General features: G+C 37.4%; 1 protein-coding gene across 1 annotated transcript; it reads left to right on the forward strand.

Moving 5' to 3' along the window:
- Positions 1-9,437: 9,437 nt before the first annotated feature.
- Positions 9,438-17,862, forward strand: LOC119604725 (putative fatty acyl-CoA reductase CG8306). The gene is made up of 11 exons (XM_037957530.1): positions 9,438-9,494; positions 12,976-13,052; positions 13,147-13,432; positions 13,490-13,640; positions 13,699-13,784; positions 13,851-13,960; positions 14,031-14,229; positions 14,298-14,475; positions 14,542-14,738; positions 16,758-16,958; positions 17,793-17,862. Exons 2-11 carry the CDS (start codon positions 12,998-13,000, stop codon positions 17,812-17,814), a joined length of 1,485 nt encoding a protein of 494 aa, XP_037813458.1. The 5' UTR covers positions 9,438-9,494; positions 12,976-12,997; the 3' UTR covers positions 17,815-17,862.
- Positions 17,863-18,074: the final 212 nt, after the last annotated feature.

Here is an 18,074-nt window from a genome sequence, read left to right on the forward strand (position 1 = left end):
TATAGGAGTCACAGTTTCCATACGATATCCACAGGTTTCGTTGGGGAAACTTGTTATGACAGTCCCTTATATAATCTCTAATTCAAAACAGTTTGATTGATGTTTGATGAAAACCGGAAGTCATATATATAGGCAAGTTTTTCGGTTTCAAATGTTGACAAATTCTAAGCCATAGTGCATTTTTTTAAATTTTCAAGGAAAAAAACAATCGGTCATTAACTTTGAAGACGTCAAAGAATAATGCATAATTTTTTTTAATTCATATTTATACAAGAATTATTTGAAAGAAAAAAATTGATTATGCATTCAATATGAATAATTAAATATTTCTAAATAGAGGATCGTTGAAGTATCGAATAATAATTACTTGATTAATAACTACCAAATATTTCAAAATAATTTATCTATATGTTTTTATACCCTCCACCACCATCAGTGGTGATAGAGGGTATATATAACTTTGTCATTCCGTGTGTAACACCAAGAAATATTCATCTGAGACCCAACAAAGTATACATATTCTGGGTACTTATCAAATTCTGAGTCGATTTAGCTATGTCCGTCTGTCTGTGTAAAACACGCTCACGATAAAACGAAGCAATAGAGTTTAACCAAATTCACCCAAAATGTTCTTCATTTTCCTAAGTTGTTTGGTATTGCAAATGGGCAAACTCGGTTCACATCGGGAAAAGTTATGAATCAAAATTTAAAACAACCTCGAAAAAAATAAGCATTTTTTACACATTGTGATGTAATTTTCTCGAGAACTATGCAAGATAATTCCATGAAAATCACCACAAATTCGTTCCTACACAAGAGCTTGATCCCTGCTGAAAATCGCCAGAATCGGTCCACAATTTCATATACCTCCCATACAAAAGTATATATTCCCGGAAAATGGGTTTTTTGTTAATAACTTCCGCCACAATGTCGATATTTTCACAAAATTTTACAAACAAAAATCTTATGTCAATAGAATTTTTTCAGAGGAAACATTTTATGGATCGGTCCATAATTGGACATAGCTCCCATACAAGGTCCCCTCCCGAAAATCACTTAAACGCGCATAACTCATTACTAAATTAAGATATCCATATAAAATTTGGTATAAGTATTGCCCATATGCATAAAAATATTACTTAGAAATTTTTTTCCGATCGGTCCATAATTGGTCATAGCTCACATACAAGGTCCCCTCCCGAAAATCACTTAAACGCGCATAACTCATAACTAAATTAAGATGTTCATATAAAATTTGGTACAAGTATTACTCGTATGCACAGAAATATTACTGTGAAATTTTTTTCCGATCGGTTCATAATTGGTCATAGCTCCCATACAAGGTCCCCTCCCGAAAATCACTTAAACGCGCATAACTCATTACTAAATTAAGATATCCATATAAAATTTGGTATAAGTATTGCCCATATGCATAAAAATATTACTGTGAAAGTTTTTTCCGATCGGTCCATAATTGGTCATAGTTCCCATACAAGGTCCCCTCCCGAAAATCACTATAAAATCATATAAAATTTGGTACAAGTCTTACTCGTATGCACAGAAATATTACTGTGAAATTTTTTTCCGATCGGTTCATAATTGGTCATAGCTCCCATACAAGGTCCCCTCCCGAAAATCACTTAAACGCGCATAACTCATTACTAAATTAAGATATCCATATAAAATTTGGTATAAGTATTGCCTATATGCATAAAAATATTACTGTGAAAGTTTTTTTCGATCGGTCCATAATTGGTCATAGTTCCCATACAAGGTCCCTCCCGAAAATCACTATAAAATCATATAAAATTTGGTACAAGTCTTACTCGTATGCACGGAAATATTACTGTGAAATTTTTTTCCGATCGGTTCATAATTGGTCATAGCTCCCATACAAGGTCCCCTCCCGAAAATCACTTAAACGCGCATAACTCATTACTAAATTAAGATATCCATATAAAATTTGGTACAAGTATTACTCATATTCACAGAAATATTACTGTGACATTTTTTCCGATCGGTCCATAATTGGTCATAGCTCCCGAAAATCACTTAAACGCGCATAATTCATTACTAAATTAAGATATCCATATAAAATATGCATAGAAATATTACTGTGAAAGTTTTTTCCGATCGGTCCATAATTGGTCATAGCTCCCATACAAGGTCCCCTCCCGAAAATCACTTAAACGCGTATAACTCATTACTTAATTAAGATAACTATATAAAGTTTGGCAGAAATATTGCTCATATACAGAGAAATATTACTGTGAAATTGTTTTTCTATCGATCCATAATTGATTATAGCTCCCATACAAGGTCCCTTTCAGAAAAACACTTAAAGGCACATAACTCATTACCAAATAATGATATTAATAAATACTATTTTTGTTCATAAATACTATTTTGTAATGCAAAAAACACTTAATGTTATTTCAAATTTTTTTCACGACCGGTCCATCCTTGGTCATAGCTCCCATACAAGGTTCCTTCCCGAAAATCACTTGAACGCACATAACTCATTACCAAATCTTAATATCCATATATTTAGCAAAAATATTGCTCTTATATACATAAATTACACTATAAAATTGTTTTACGATCGTTCTATATTTGGTCATAGCTCTCATACTAGGTCCCCTCCAGAAAATCACTTAAATGCACAATATTCATGATATAAATACAAAATTTTGAAATTTTGTCTTTATGTACAGAATTGGTCATAGCTCCCATACAAGGTCCTTTTACGAAAATCTCCTAAAAGCACATTTCTCATTACCAAATAAAGCCATTGATACAACATTTGGCACAAATAATAGTTTTGTATACAAAAATTATATTTCAAGATTTTTTCTCGATAGGTTCATAACATGGGTGCGGTCATAACACTCATAACTTATTACAAAATTACGATATAGATACAAAATTTTACTGAAATATAGTTTTTATGTACAGAAATTTTGCTTAAAGAATTTTTTACGATCGGTCTATATTTGGTCATATCTCTCATACTAGGTCCTGCCCCTAAAAGCGCTTTAATCGTATTTAACTATTTGCATTATCAATTTGTGTAGAACAAAATTATATATATGTATGTATTTTGAACCTTCGCGACGGGTAGTCATCTTGACGCGATGCGAAGGCTTATGTGTGATGACCCATGCAGGCCGTGCTGGTAGGGCTACCCATGCCAGAGTGGCTCATGACGAGCACATACTAAGAACTACCCTTCCCACGACTGGTAGCGTCTGTTTCTCCCCGATGGGGCGGCTACCAGTCCAAGTACTTGTCAAAAGATCTCTACTCATCCTTCGGATGTGTATCTTTTGACAGTACAGTCCGTTCGGGATCTTTAGATCCCTAAACTCCACGACGGTCCGTCTAAATCCACCAGCGTCTGTTCCCACATTGGGCGGCTTGGTGGTCTGCAAGCACATCATATGCAGAATCATATACTTGGCAGCAAGTATAAAATGCACACCGTTTTTAATGTCCAATGTCCGACAAGAAACCGTGCCCCGCGTATCCGGTAAGGGGCCTAATAATCTCCGGAGACCCTACCCCCACGGCGAAGGCGACAGGCTGTGGAGAGTCGAGTGCTACTGCCACCCAGGTTAGTCCGGCGGAGACACCGGGTCGGGCTAGTCTGAATGCTACCGGCGCCAAACCCAAAACAAAAGCGTCTGCGGATTTAGGGAAGCCTGAATCCTGCAGTCGCAAAACAATAACAGCATCTGGCTCCAAAGCTGGATGCAGCAAAATAAGCAGCGAGGCACCTCTGGACGTCACCCCAAGTACCTCAAAGGCAGCTCAGGTCCGTATTGGCAAAATGCCGATAAAACCCCCTGTTTCGGGGACTACTAAGGCCACCAAAACCAAGGTAGCAACCCCAGTGCCGGTTATGCACGAGGGAACTGCGAACAAGATTTCGGGTTCTCAAACGGCATCTCCCAATGCCAACACGGCGAATAGTAAGACCCCCAGGCACGTAACACCAGCAAGAAGGGCCTTCCTACAACGGCGCTCCGCCGCCAAAATTCTAGCTGTCTTAGCTGGCAAGCCAGTTGAGTCGCTAAGTAAAGATGACAAGTCCTCTCTAGAATGGGCTAAGGGAAAATTGGCCGTTCTGGAGAAGAGTCCCCCCTCACGTCTAAGGACGCGCCTAAACGGCAACGTTCTGAGGAGGAGACTAATCTTCAGGGCCAGCAGCCCGGGACAAAACGTCCGAAACCGTTGCCCCCCAAGCCGCATGACAGGACCTCCGGTGAAGTGGTTGAGAACCAATTCACGCGTGCTGTCATCGACAGGGGTGACATAGATGGCGCTATGTCTCCATCCAGATGGGACATAGTGCGAAAAAAGCTGATGGGGGTGTTCTGGGAAGTTCTTAAACAGAACCCTGGTCCCCCCCCACAGTGTGAGGACGGCGGTTGGTTTCACAACAGAGTGAAGCTAATGGCCTGTTCCAACGAGCGCTCAGCTTTGCTCCTGAAGCAGGCTGTGTCGCTGATAAAGGATCCGTGGGAAGGTGCTAAGCTGGAAGTGGTCTCTGTGGACGAGATCCCACGAAGGCCTAGATCCACCGCCATAATTCCTGCGGAACCACATAAAAAGGCAGCGATACTGGAGCTTCTACAGGTTGGCAATCCGGATCTTCCAACTCAAGATTGGAAGGTCGTCAGGGTTTCTCAACCTGTAGGAAGCTCCAGAAGGATTGTTGTGATCCTGAACCAGGAGTCTTTGGCGCCGCTTCGCGAGAAACAAGGGAAGGTCTACTACGGCTTCGAGTCGATCTTCCTCCGTGTCTACCGAGGCGATGACAAGGGACTATTGGAACAGGATGATCCCGATCCTGACCAATCCGCTGCGGATATGTCTTGCGACGAGACTGACCTTTCGCTGAGTCAATCAACTTCTAAGTTGGTTAAGGAGGGGGAAGAGTCAGTTGACGAGGACGATCTCCTTGCCTCTGACAAGGAGGACGCCAACGTCACAGTGTTGCGTAAAGACAAAAAAGGAGATGGTGAGAGTAACCCAAATTAATCTCCACCACTCCAAAGCAGCCTCGGCTGCACTGCTCCTCCGAATGGGTGTAAGTGGGGAGGAGCTCGCCCTAGTCCAGGAACCCTGGATTCACCAAGAAAGGGTGAGTGGACTAGGCATGAAAAGCTTTAAGCTATTGTACGCAAAAGGATCTGGTAAGATTCGATCCTGTATAGTAGCCAAAAGCAGTCTCAACATCTTCATTCTTTCTGATTTCAGTGATGAAGACACCGTAGCAGCCATATGGGAGACCAGTGTAGGTGCTATATTGGTTATCTCGGCGTACATGGCTCACGACCACAGCGACCAGCCACCGAACAACCTGGTCTGCAGATCCATAGAGATGGCAAACTCGAAAAGCATGCCGATCATCATGGGGGCTGATGCCAATGCCCATCACACTGTCTGGGGAAGCTCGGACATAAACGCTAGAGGTGAGTCAATCTTTAACTTCATTCTAAGCAATAATCTTGATATTTTAAATACAGGATCCGAACCGACCTTTATTGTTTCAAACAGAAGGGAAGTTCTTGACATTACGCTGGTTAGTTCTATGCATCATGATAGGATAAGGGGATGGAGAGTCTCAAGTGACTGCTCTTTCTCTGACCATCAGTACATCGATTTTGAAATCGTAGTTGACAAAGTGGCCCCAAAGCCCTTAATAAACAGGAGACGAACAGATTGGGAAATGCAAATGGGGCTAATCTCACGTTCACTCCAGGATGTACCGATCATCGAAAACCGATCGGACATAGAAAACGCGGTTGAAACCATAAATCAAGCTTTCAAACACGCGACTTCACTGTCTTGTAAACAGAATATGCACAAAGGCAGATGCAGGCCCCCATGGTGGTCTGCGGACATTGCGAAATCTCGAAAAGAGACGCGCAGACTGTTTAACGAGGCAAAGAAAACAGGAAACTGGATTTCTTACAAGACCTCGGTTAATCGTTTCAAGAACCTGGTAAGAAATGCAAAGCGCAAATCTTGGAAAACCTTCTGTAGCGGCGTGGAAGGTTCTTCTGAGACCAGTCGTCTGCGCAAAATCTTATCATCTACTCCTCCTGTCCCAAGTTTCATTCAGAAACCTTGTGGCAGTTGGACGACCAGTAGCCAAGAAACCTTAGAAGTTTTAATGGCCACTCACTTTCCAGGCTGTCAATCTCCGGAAAACGGGACTGACATGCAGTTCACAGATCTCCCAGCTGATACAGGAATATCCATAAATGAAGATAAAATCAACTGGGCGATAAACAGCTTCGACCCCTACAAATCACCGGGTCCTGACGGTATAATACCTGCGGATTTGCAATACAATGCTGTCCATCTTATGCCTTGGCTAACGCGGATATATGATGCCTGTTTAAAATGGTCTTATATACCCGAACCCTGGACCAAGTGCACAGTGGTCTTCATTCCGAAAGGAGGAAAGACCTCTCACACGAAGCCAAAGGATTTTAGACCAATTAGTCTATCCTCCTTTCTTCTCAAAACTTTGGAAAGGATAATTGATCTGCATCTCAGAATACATATCAAACCTGACCATTTATCAGCATCTCAACATGCCTACATGAAGGGAAAATCTGTTGAGACTGCATTACATTCGCTAGTTTGTCACATTGAAAAGACAATAGCGCAAGGGGAATATACACTGGTTGCCTTCTTGGACATCGAGGGGGCTTTCAACAATGTTCACCCTGGGTCGATAACAACGGCCCTAACTGGTCTGGGTATAAACCAACCAATAACAGCTTTCATCAAGAGATTACTGACTCAGCGAATCATTATCTCCGAAATGGGAGCAGCAAATGTCACAAAAGTGGCAAATCGCGGTACCCCAAAAGGTGGAGTTCTATCTCCACTTCTGTGGAACCTAGCGTTGAACCCACTTCTTATGGATCTTAGATCTATGGGATTTAAGGTAATAGCATATGCAGACGATGTGTCTGTAGTAGTATCTGGCAAATATCTGGATACTTTATCGCAAAGGATGGAGATTGCACTCAGGACACTCAGTACATGGAGCAACGTCAGTGGCCTTGGTGTTAATCCATCGAAAACGGAACTTGTTCTCTTCACTAAGAAGTACAAGATACCCACCTTCACTCTCCCACGACTGAATGGGATAGAATTGAAGTTATCGGATAATGCTAAATATCTGGGAGTAATCCTAGATTCAAAACTATCATGGCATTTGAACACTCAATCTAGAGTATCAAAAGCGGCTGCGGCCTTATACTCGTGTAAAAGAGCAATTGGCAAATCATGGGGCATAAACCCCAAGAATACCAAATGGCTCTTCGACATGGTAGTCAAGCCCATACTATTGTACGGTGCACTTGTATGGTGGAAGTCTGTACAAAAGGACTCACACCGCAAACGTTTTGAGGGAATCCTTCGCACATCAGCTCTGTTGATAACGGGGGCTCTCCGCACCACCCCATCAAAGGCTCTCTTTGTCATGATGGGATGGCTACCTATTGATCTAATGGCCCAAGAGGTTGCCCTCAACGCGGCTATTAGACTCAATACAATTGGTATGTGGCATATGATTCAGTCAGGTCACTCCACCATCCTCAATTGTCTAGGAGAAATTCCTGGCAATATCGACTATTGCATCGCCAAACCGTCTTTTGATAGAAGCTTTTCGGTGAATATCCGAGACGACCCAAATGTGATGGAAACAATCCTCCATGATGGATCGTATAAGGTTTTCACTGATGGCTCAAAATCAAACCATGGTGTAGGCGGTGGCTTTTACATAGCACATTCGGGAACGGAAGTATCATTCAAGCTTCCTGACCAATGTAGCGTCCTTCAGGCTGAACTATCAGCCATTAAACGGGCTGCAAACTGGCTCAGGTTTTATCGAATATACGGTGTTAATATTCGAATTTATACCGACAGCCAGGCAGCCCTTAAGGTTCTAAGTGGTGTCTACACGACGTCAAACTTAGTCCTAGAATGCCGGGCATCCCTTAACGAGATGGCGAAACATTCCACAATAGGACTGTATTGGATTCCAGGACATCAGCAAATTCCTGGTAATACCATCGCGGACTCTCTTGCCAAGTTAGGCTCCTCGCTTGCAGGAGAGCATACCGACCCTTTTGTCGGTATACCGCTTTCAACCTGCAAACGCTCGATACGTGAAAAACTATATGAGCTTGCGCAATGCAGATGGTCGACTGAAGCCACCTGTAGACAGGCAAGGATCATGTGGCCATCTTACGACCCACAAAGATCCCAAGCCCTTTTCTACATTCCGAGAGTTAATCTACGGAACTTAACGGCAGTGGTAACTGGCCACTGGCCTTTCGGACTCCATGCAAGAAGACTGAACTTACCCAGTAACGACTTCTGCAGGAGCTGCCAGGATGAAGAGGAAGAAGAGAGTATAACTCACTTCCTCTGTCATTGTCCTGCCCTAGCTGATCACAGAGTGGGTCTGCTAGGTAGCTATTTTCTGCATGACTTAGCGGATCTATCGGAGGTTGATATCCGAAAGATAGATTCCTATATTCGTGCGACAAACTGGTTCGGTGGAAACCAGAGTGATTAGGTTGAAGTGTACTAATACGCCGACCGTTCTCTCTCGTTTCAGGTATCACAAAGGGATCAAAATTCTGGACCCAAGTGTGTCCCCAGTGATGACATCGCGAGGACGACCTGCCTACCTAACCTAACCTATGTATTTTGAAAATCCTGAATTCTTTCACACACATGCATACATGCAAATACTAAATATCGCTAAAGCATATCTTAGGGCGCTATAAAAATTTAAAAGAAAGTGGCGTTTCTAGTGTTCAATAAATCTTGGAATTGTAGTAGATTTAAGCTGTTTAAATCTTGGGATTTTTCTATTTAAGACATGAGAAAACTTATTTCTACAAATATTTTATTAATTAATACAAAAGTTGCTGGTGAAGGGTATTTAAGATTCGGCTCAGCCGAATATAGCACTCTAACTTGTTCTCATTAGACCATTCAGATATTATTTAGTGGAAAGGTAAGTTTAGCAGATTCACCCAGTTAAAACTTACATTTAAAAGTAATGAGTTAAAAAGCTAATAAAACATCTTTTCACTACTTTCTCATTTGTATTTTAACTCATTACTTTAACACGCAGACGGTAAGTAGTTGTCATTGAAAGGTATGTTGTTGAGTAAGTGCAAGTCATTAGCAGATTTTTGCTCTCAATTATTATATTTTCCACTGAAAGGTAACCATTGCTTTAAAATTAATTAACATTTATTTCCTGTTTAAAACTATAAATTATCTTTTCTTTCAGTGTAATACAGTTCATGTTCAATGGTTTGTAAAATATTTAAACCTAATTAATATAAAATATTTATAATTAAACGATGGACAACTTGTTGTAATATTTTATTATCAACTTGCAGTCTGATTATAGTGATTGACAAGAACGGTCGCAACATTCTTAAATTGTAAATATCGAAAGAGAAATATATAATTTTTAATTTTGAAATAAAATAAATATTATTACCAGGATATTTTTATTATAAAATACTTATTTAATTGTGTTGAATGAGGAAGTGTTATTGAATTATAACGACTTCAATACCAAAGGCAATGAATTTTTAGTGAAATATTAAAAACGGGTAAAAAATTGGAATTCGAATAGTGATGATTCTGTGTTTAACGGTATATATACATAATAGTGAGGAGGCCTAACATCGAAAAGTATAAATAGTAGAGTGATTTTAATTAGCTAGAGTCATATGGGTGAATGCTTTTGAAATTTGACCGCTATTTAAGGAAAAGCAGGACTTTCAAATGAAATAAAAATTTTATATAAACAGACGGGCGAAAATGGCTAGATCGTCTCAGAAACTCTATACTCTATACAGTTGTTGCATTATTCATAAAATAAGTTATTTCGATGAAATAATACCCATGATTTTCTAATAAATAGGTTCAAGGTATCTTGTGCCTTCGAAGTTTTGATTGTAATAGAAAGATTTACCTGTGTGATGATACTTATGAGTTCGTGCCGTTGATTCTCGATAATGTAAACGTCACTGGACTTTGGGCGTGTGTATGTTGAGTGTGCCTAGGAAATGACTAAACAATTCCGATTAATAATGCAAAATATATAAATATGCATAAAATATTGCAAGTCTTAGTGAGAATAAATTAATATACTAACTTATGGGAACTTCGATTGTGACAAATTTCTAAAAGCATGTTTTTAAAAGTTACCTTAACTTCTGTGAACCGTAGTAGTTTACTGGGAAAATTTTCAAAATTGAAGATGTAAGAGGGCTATATTATATTATGCCGAATCTTATATACATACATATGTACCATATCAAATCATATGCCGTAATATAATGAGTATTTCGAGAGGTTCCCCTATATATAAACTTTGAAATTTATGTATGTATAGATCCATTCGTTATTGTAAAAACAATTTACTCATTAGATTTTGTATGTAGAATTTTATTATCATATAAATATACATATATTGATATTAATATGAATACCAGATTGATTTTATTATATATTCGGCTATTAAATTCCCTCTACCAGCAAGTAACTTTTTATTAAAACCCACTTAACTATCTAGTTTGTAGATAACTCGGTAATTTAGTAATTTCTTTATGCATATATGGAACTTATTTTAGGTCGAAAAAAGTTATTTTAAGTGATTTCCGGATATGGCCTTTTTAAACGATGTTGTTGGCCTTATATGGAAGCTACGACATATAAAGGAAAACATTGGAATTGGAAAACATTTTAGCTCAATGATTTGTCTATACACAGAATATGCTCATGTCGAATTTTTACCGGATATTAGGGATTTTCTGAATGAACCTTATATGGGAGCTATGACTATTTATGGACCGATCCGCGAAAAAATCCCTATAATGATTTATATATATACAAAACATATTCATGTTGAATTTTACTTCGATAGCTTTATTAGTTAATGAAATATATGCGTTTAAGTGATTTTCGGAAGTGTACCTCATAGCTTCCATATGACCAATTATGGACCGATTCGGAAAAAATTAAAAATTCATGTCGAATTTTTTCTTGATAGCTTTATTTATCAGTGAAATATGCGCGTTTGAGTGATTTTCGGAAATGGGCCCTATATGGGAGCTATAACCAATTGTGGACCGATACAAATCTACGCTTGTAGTATGATTTCTGTTCATATTATATTTATATGTGGAAAATTTTGAGTTAATACCGATATACATATGTATATAAGGAAGTTATTAACGATAAATCCATTTCCGGAAATACATACCTTTGTATGGGGGCTATGGGTAATTTTGAATCGATTGTTTTGATTTTCAACATAATTGATCGCTGGGTAAATAAAATAACGTGTGACAAAATTCATCGAAGAATTACGAAAAAACGTAATTTTTTCGAGGTGGTCTGAAATTTTTACTCATAATTATTAACATTGTGAACCGATTTTGCTGATTTTCAATAGCAAAGTGCTTAGGACAACAATAAATATTTTTGGTTGATTTTTTTTTGCTTAGTTTTAACGTGAGCGTGTTTTAGGTAGACAGACGGACGGACATAGCTAAAAATGGTTTTCTGATGTTTTCAAGTCGGGCATGGCCGACCGAAGGCAAATGTGGACCGATCCCCATACAATTTTTAAGCGAATTGTGGTCATTTAATTCATTTTCTTTATATGAGGGCTGGGGTCAGGTGGTACCCAATCATTTTAAAAACAAGTGTAAAACTTAGCTGTACTGCTTTTTATCTAGATACGAGTATATTAAACATAATTATGAGCTAGCTAGCTATACAAAAGGTTCAGTTGCATGGGGGCTAGGTGAAATAATGGATCGATTTTAACTATTTTCAATAGGCTTCGCCCCTGAAAAATATAAGATCTTGTAACAAATTTCAGAAAATTTTCTTCAATTACAAGGTTTACAAGGATTAGTTTAATTATAAGGGTTTGTAACCCTAGGCAGTTGTTCAGTTGTATAAGGGACTAGGTGAAATAATGGACCGATCTTAAACATTATCAATAGGTTTTATTGAAATATCTTTAAAATTACGTCATGTAGTTGGATTACAAAGTTTACATGGACGGACGGACATAGCTAAATCGACTCAGAAAATGATTCTAAGCCGATTGGTATACTTTAAGATGTAGGACCAATATTATTGAATGTTACAAACATCAGCACAAAGCCAATCAGGGAGGGTAGCTTGTATGGACCTATCATGAAAAGTAACATATCTCTATATAAAAGCTAATTTTGTAGGGATATCATTACTTAGTAATTAGTAATGTGTTTTTAAGCGATTTTCGGCATTGGACCTTGTTTAGCAGCTGTGATCAATTATGGTCCGAAAGGTACACAAACAGACAGACCGACGGATGGACAGACAGACCGACGGATGGACAGATAGACGGACATAGCTAATCAGAAGTATGAATCGATCCTAATTAAATGTGTGAGAGATTTTGGTTCGTATAAAACTTGTTTATATCAAATTTCATCGCTATACTGTTATTTTTAAACCAGTTATGTTATGAATTCCAAGGGCCACTTGTATGAGCGCTTGTTGAAAACATCGACCGATATTTAAATTTCCAACAGCTTCAATAGATAATACGTATGCATGATTTCAGCTCCTTAGTTCTTTCTATTCGGACTCGTTTGCGCTTTCAACAGACACAGGGACGGACATGGCTAAATTTTAGGTCTTTGAATCGTTTAAATAACCGATCTATTAGTTGTAATTGAATTCTACGGTATCTATCGGAACGCTAATTACGTCTTACGTTAGGACTTCTTGTGATAATCGACCGATAATTGCTCAGATTTTATTCACCATTTTATGATATTGAAAGTTTATTAATTTTTTTAATGAATAACATAAACAAATCGAAGTTCAATTTTATATTTGCTTTCATTATAGAAAACGAAGCAACAACACCAAAATGCTAATTAACGATTTTTATGCAAATCGCGAAATATTCATAACAGGTGGCACAGGTGAGTAAAAAACATAATAATTTGTCTAAAGAAAACACTAATAAAATACTACTTATTAACATATACTATATTTAATACAAATTTTCATTTATAGGTTTTCTGGGCAAGGCCTTAGTTGAAAAGCTATTACGTGATTGTCCAAAAATCAAGGTAATCTATATTGTACTGAGAGGAAAACGTTCAGTTGGTGTTGAGCAACGTTTGGAGGAATTTAAAAAGAATAAAGTATTTGATCGCATACATCGGGAGTGTCCGGAGGTTTTGAATAAATTACATGCTATACAAGGAGACAGTCAAGACTTGGGTTTGGCTATAGCAGCAAAAGATTTGGAATTGTTGAAAAATGTCAGCATTATATTTCATATGGCGGCCAATGTTAAGTAGGGGATTGTGTAGGGGATTATGGAAAAAGAGATTTATTTATGATTAATTTGCAGATTTGATGATCCTTTGCGTAGTTCTATATTGCTCAATACTCGAGGCACTTGGGAACTGGTAAAAATTGCGGAAAAACTTAAGAATCTAGTGGCTTTCGTACACTGTTCGACTGCCTATTGTAATCCTCTAGAGAAAGTTGTGGAGGAAAAAGTAAGTTGGCATTGTATAGTAGTTTTATTATATATTTGATTTTGAAACTTTCTTTAAGGTTTATAAAATCCCAGTGGATTGGCGTAAGGCCATCAAAATAGCTGAAACCTATGATGAAAATACCATCAATGCTTTATGTGCAAAGTAAGCATTATTAGCTTACTTTTTTAATACTTTTTAAATTCACTTTTTATATCATTTCTTTAACAGATATACTGGTCATTATCCCAATTCATATACATTTACCAAAAATCTTAGCGAACAAATTATTCAGGAATACTCTAGTAAATTACCCATGTCCATATTTCGTCCCTCAATTGGTGAGAGTCCCTGTATAACTTATATCAGCTTATGAAACTTGTAAACTTTTCTCTTATTCCTCTTCCTAAGTATTAAATGCTTTTATGGAACCAGTACCTGGTTGGATTGATAACATGAATGGACCTTTGGCTGCCATGGTGGGTCTAAGTGTTGGCATTCTACCCATGTTATACTGTAATGCAAATATGAAAATGGATTGTATACCCGTAGATTTGGTTACAAAACTAACAGTTGTGGCCGGCTATAAATTAGGTTTGCAGACCCTCAGGTAAGTTCCTCCCAAAAAAAAACTAATTTTCCAGATGACAAACTTATTTCTATTTCAAAAATTTCCAGAAAAGAACACAAAGACTTGGACGTTATTAACTGTGCTGCTGGTGATCTCTTTAGTATAAATATGCATCGTTGTGTTTTATTGTATAATAAGTCTATTGAAGATAATCCCATGGAGAATTGTATTTGGTATTTTGGTTCTCCTTGGCTAACCTCCTGTTACTATAACTTTGCCTTACATGTTCGTTAACTATTTTATTAATTATGACAATTTTAGAAAATTTATTTATTTGTATTGCTTTTGCAGTTATTTCTAATGAATCTACCGCTGGCATTGCTTATCGATACTGCTTTGCGTTTAGTGGGCCGTCAACCGTTAATGATAAGGATTTCACGACGTATTATGTATACGATGAAAGCAATTGCCTTCTTTTCCACGACGGAATTCAAAATAATGAATAAAAATATGATTGAATTGGAGAAATCTATACCGGAAAGTGAACTGTAAGTTTATTACTTTGACTAAATAGATTTTAGGGATTTCGGGAAAGAAATTATCAGAGGTTAGGTCCCGTTATATTACACTATAATTACTTGTTTATATTTATAATAGAGAGAGAGTTGGTACTTCATAAAATTCGGACTGCACAAAGACTCGGTTCCAAAATCTAATAAGACAGAGACCTTGTAAGTGCTCGATAGTTTTCTCTTCGTCTTTGTTGTTGCATCAATTTCTGTGTTGATCTTCACTTCGTATAGGTCAGGGCCGGTTTATTCCCGATATATTTTCGTGAGCCGATAGCTAGAGCAGTTTTAGATACGAATGGTTCGCCATCTCATTAAGAGATGCTTTAAGATAAAGCTTTGATAACATTTCTACAATCAGTTCAAATTCAGATATTTTTGTTATATGTATATCCCAAGTACTACCTTCCTTTTACCCTACTTTTAATGTTCAAGAGTCCAGCCTTAAAATGCTACAGTGGTCGTTAAGATTTAAACCACCAGCTACACCTGTTAAAGACTAAAAACCATCCATTTAGACTTTAATTGTCTGAATTGAATGATTTATCCGATATTCTATGTATAATCAAATATATTCGGGTATTTTCTCTAAAATTAAATCAAACCCGCCGTTACATTTAGACTTTTAGGCACAAGCAGCATGGAGTTGAACAGCCGAGTTGTGGGCCAAATGTTTGGCAATGAGGTCGCAGGCAGGCAATGCTTATGAACAAAGAGACCCTGGTTTTCTAACAGACAAGATTTTTGACCATAACAAATAACAATTACGCAGTCGTGGGACTAATGCCCCAGCTTATGTCTAGGACTCTCCTAAATACAAAAAAATAATAAATAGCGCGATAGCTGTCTTAGTTGGTCATTCAAATTTCATGAAAGCATTTTCAACAGATTTATTTTTTAGAAATGTTCAGATTTCAGAGCACTAGTAGCAGAACGTTTAGCAGAACCTGGCCCTACCTTTCTACTAGACGAGGCCTCAGTAGCAGAGGACATACTACAGCTTGAAAATACATGTTTCCGAATATTATTAAGCGCTTTACCGAATACTCAGGGAATGATTAATTTTTAGACATTACAATCGGCAACAAAGGGGTTCCATTTTATGACTATTGCTAGAAAGGAAAAACTTCAACTTTTCTGCAGACAAACGCAGACCAACAAGCCGCTGACTATGAGGTCAAACGCTGTTGGATTTATTGGATATCGGTCAATAACTTTAGACGGCTAACGGAAGCAATAGAGTGGACACTAACAAACCGCTCACTATGAAGTCAAACACTGTTGGATTTATGGGATATCGGTCAATAACTTCAGAAGGCAAACGGAAGCTATGGACATAGACAACAGTGGTTGTCTTTTAGCAGCCCCAACTAGGGCAAAATCTAGTAAACGGTGGGGGGATAGTTCTTGGTCTTACTCGGTTTAGACTCGCTTACCAAGTAAGGCCCACCGGTTATGACTATTGTCACAACCAATGCCAGCTGGACTCTTAACGACCTCGCATCGCTACATACGAGGTTAGAGGCCTGATAGGCCTCAAATACTTCGGTTTAATGTGGGAATGAAAACCTCTAAAAATCTGATCCAAGTTTTAGGTATATACAATCCCTGTTTGGCAGTACAAGTATATTCTAGTTAGATAGGGTAAGATAACACCTAAACATCAGCTTGTATCTCTTGAACTGAAGACATTTATTTGCAAACTATTTAAAAGATCGCTCCATAATATAATAAGAGTGAGTGCCTTTTAAAAAAAATAATAAGATATTGTGAGCTCGTTGTGTTCAAATCCCCACGTTCAAATGATATATCTTTCTCTGTCCCCTAAACAAGTTCTTCACTCATCTCTCAGGGTTGATATTTTTCCTATTATTGGAAAGTACTAAACGTTCAAGCACCTTTCAAAATTTATTGATCTTAAAGAACTACCACGATCTCGAGATTAACTTAATCTTATAACTATTCTTATATTATTAATATTTTCTACTTTTATTTCAGTAACACTTACGAGATTATAAAGAATACTGTGGATGTAGATATCGCGGAATATTTCGATAATGTTGTACGCGGAGTTAAATATAATTTCTTTGATCAACCTATAGTAGCAACTGAAGCTGCACGTAAACGTTTCAAAATCTTTAATATTGTTAGCAAAAGTATAAAATTGATAGTATTTGCATTATCTTTAAATTATTTGTGGTTAATTGCTTCAATAAATTCAGACGGCAAACGGAAGCTATGGACATAGACAACAGTGGTTGTATTTTAGCAGCCCCAACTAGGGCAAAATCTAGTAAACGGTGGGGGGATAGTTTTTGGTCTTACTCGGTTTAGACTCGCTTACCAAGTAAGGCCCACCGGTTATGACTATTGTCACACCTCGCATCGCTACATACGAGGTTAGAGGCCTGATAGGCCTCAAATACTTCGGTTTAATGTGGGAATGAAAACCTCTAAAAATCTGATCCAAGTTTTAGGGTAAGATAACACCTAAACATCAGCTTGTATCTCTTGAACTGAAGACATTTATTTGCAAACTATTTAAAAGATCGCTCCATAATATAATAAGAGTGAGTGCCTTTTAAAAAAAATAATAAGATATTGTGAGCTCGTTGTGTTCAAATCCCCACGTTCAAATGATATATCTTTCTCTGTCCCCTAAACAAGTTCTTCACTCATCTCTCAGGGTTGATATTTTTCCTATTATTGGAAAGTACTAAACGTTCAAGCACCTTTCAAAATTTATTGATCTTAAAGAACTACCACGATCTCGAGATTAACTTAATCTTATAACTATTCTTATATTATTAATATTTTCTACTTTTATTTCAGTAACACTTACGAGATTATAAAGAATACTGTGGATGTAGATATCGCGGAATATTTCGATAATGTTGTACGCGGAGTTAAATATAATTTCTTTGATCAACCTATAGTAGCAACTGAAGCTGCACGTAAACGTTTCAAAATCTTTAATATTGTTAGCAAAAGTATAAAATTGATAGTATTTGCATTATCTTTAAATTATTTGTGGTTAATTGCTTCAAAATTATAATTTTAAATTAATTTATTAGAATAAATGTGGCTAAAGGAAACTGTTATGTTTAATATTTTAATAAAACCTCTTACGGACCATTTTCATATGATATCGGCTTGATATTTTTCATTTCTTTTGTTAACTCAGATAGTGTAAAAGTTGTAGTAGCAGCAAGTGTTGTCAATTTCATATTTGCAACTTCTTAAAAAAAATCAAACTAATAAACCTACAAACGAAATTCATTAAAAATGGTCAATATCAAAGGTAAGTTTGTATAT

The sequence above is a fragment of the Lucilia sericata genome, unplaced genomic scaffold (assembly GCF_015586225.1).
Source record: "Lucilia sericata isolate MDLA Ls3-8-SP2 unplaced genomic scaffold, ASM1558622v1 Contig000421F_arrow, whole genome shotgun sequence".
Lineage (NCBI taxonomy): Eukaryota > Metazoa > Arthropoda > Insecta > Diptera > Calliphoridae > Lucilia > Lucilia sericata.

Coding starts and splice junctions, on each gene's coding strand:
- LOC119604725 (XM_037957530.1), top strand. CDS start 12,998: ATGCTAATTAACGATTTTTATGCAAATCGCGAAATATTCATAACAGGT. Junction 13,641..13,698: donor AGAAAGTTGTGGAGGAAAAA/GTAAGTTGGCAT, acceptor ACTTTCTTTAAG/GTTTATAAAATCCCAGTGGA. Junction 13,961..14,030: donor CATATTTCGTCCCTCAATTG/GTGAGAGTCCCT, acceptor CCTCTTCCTAAG/TATTAAATGCTTTTATGGAA.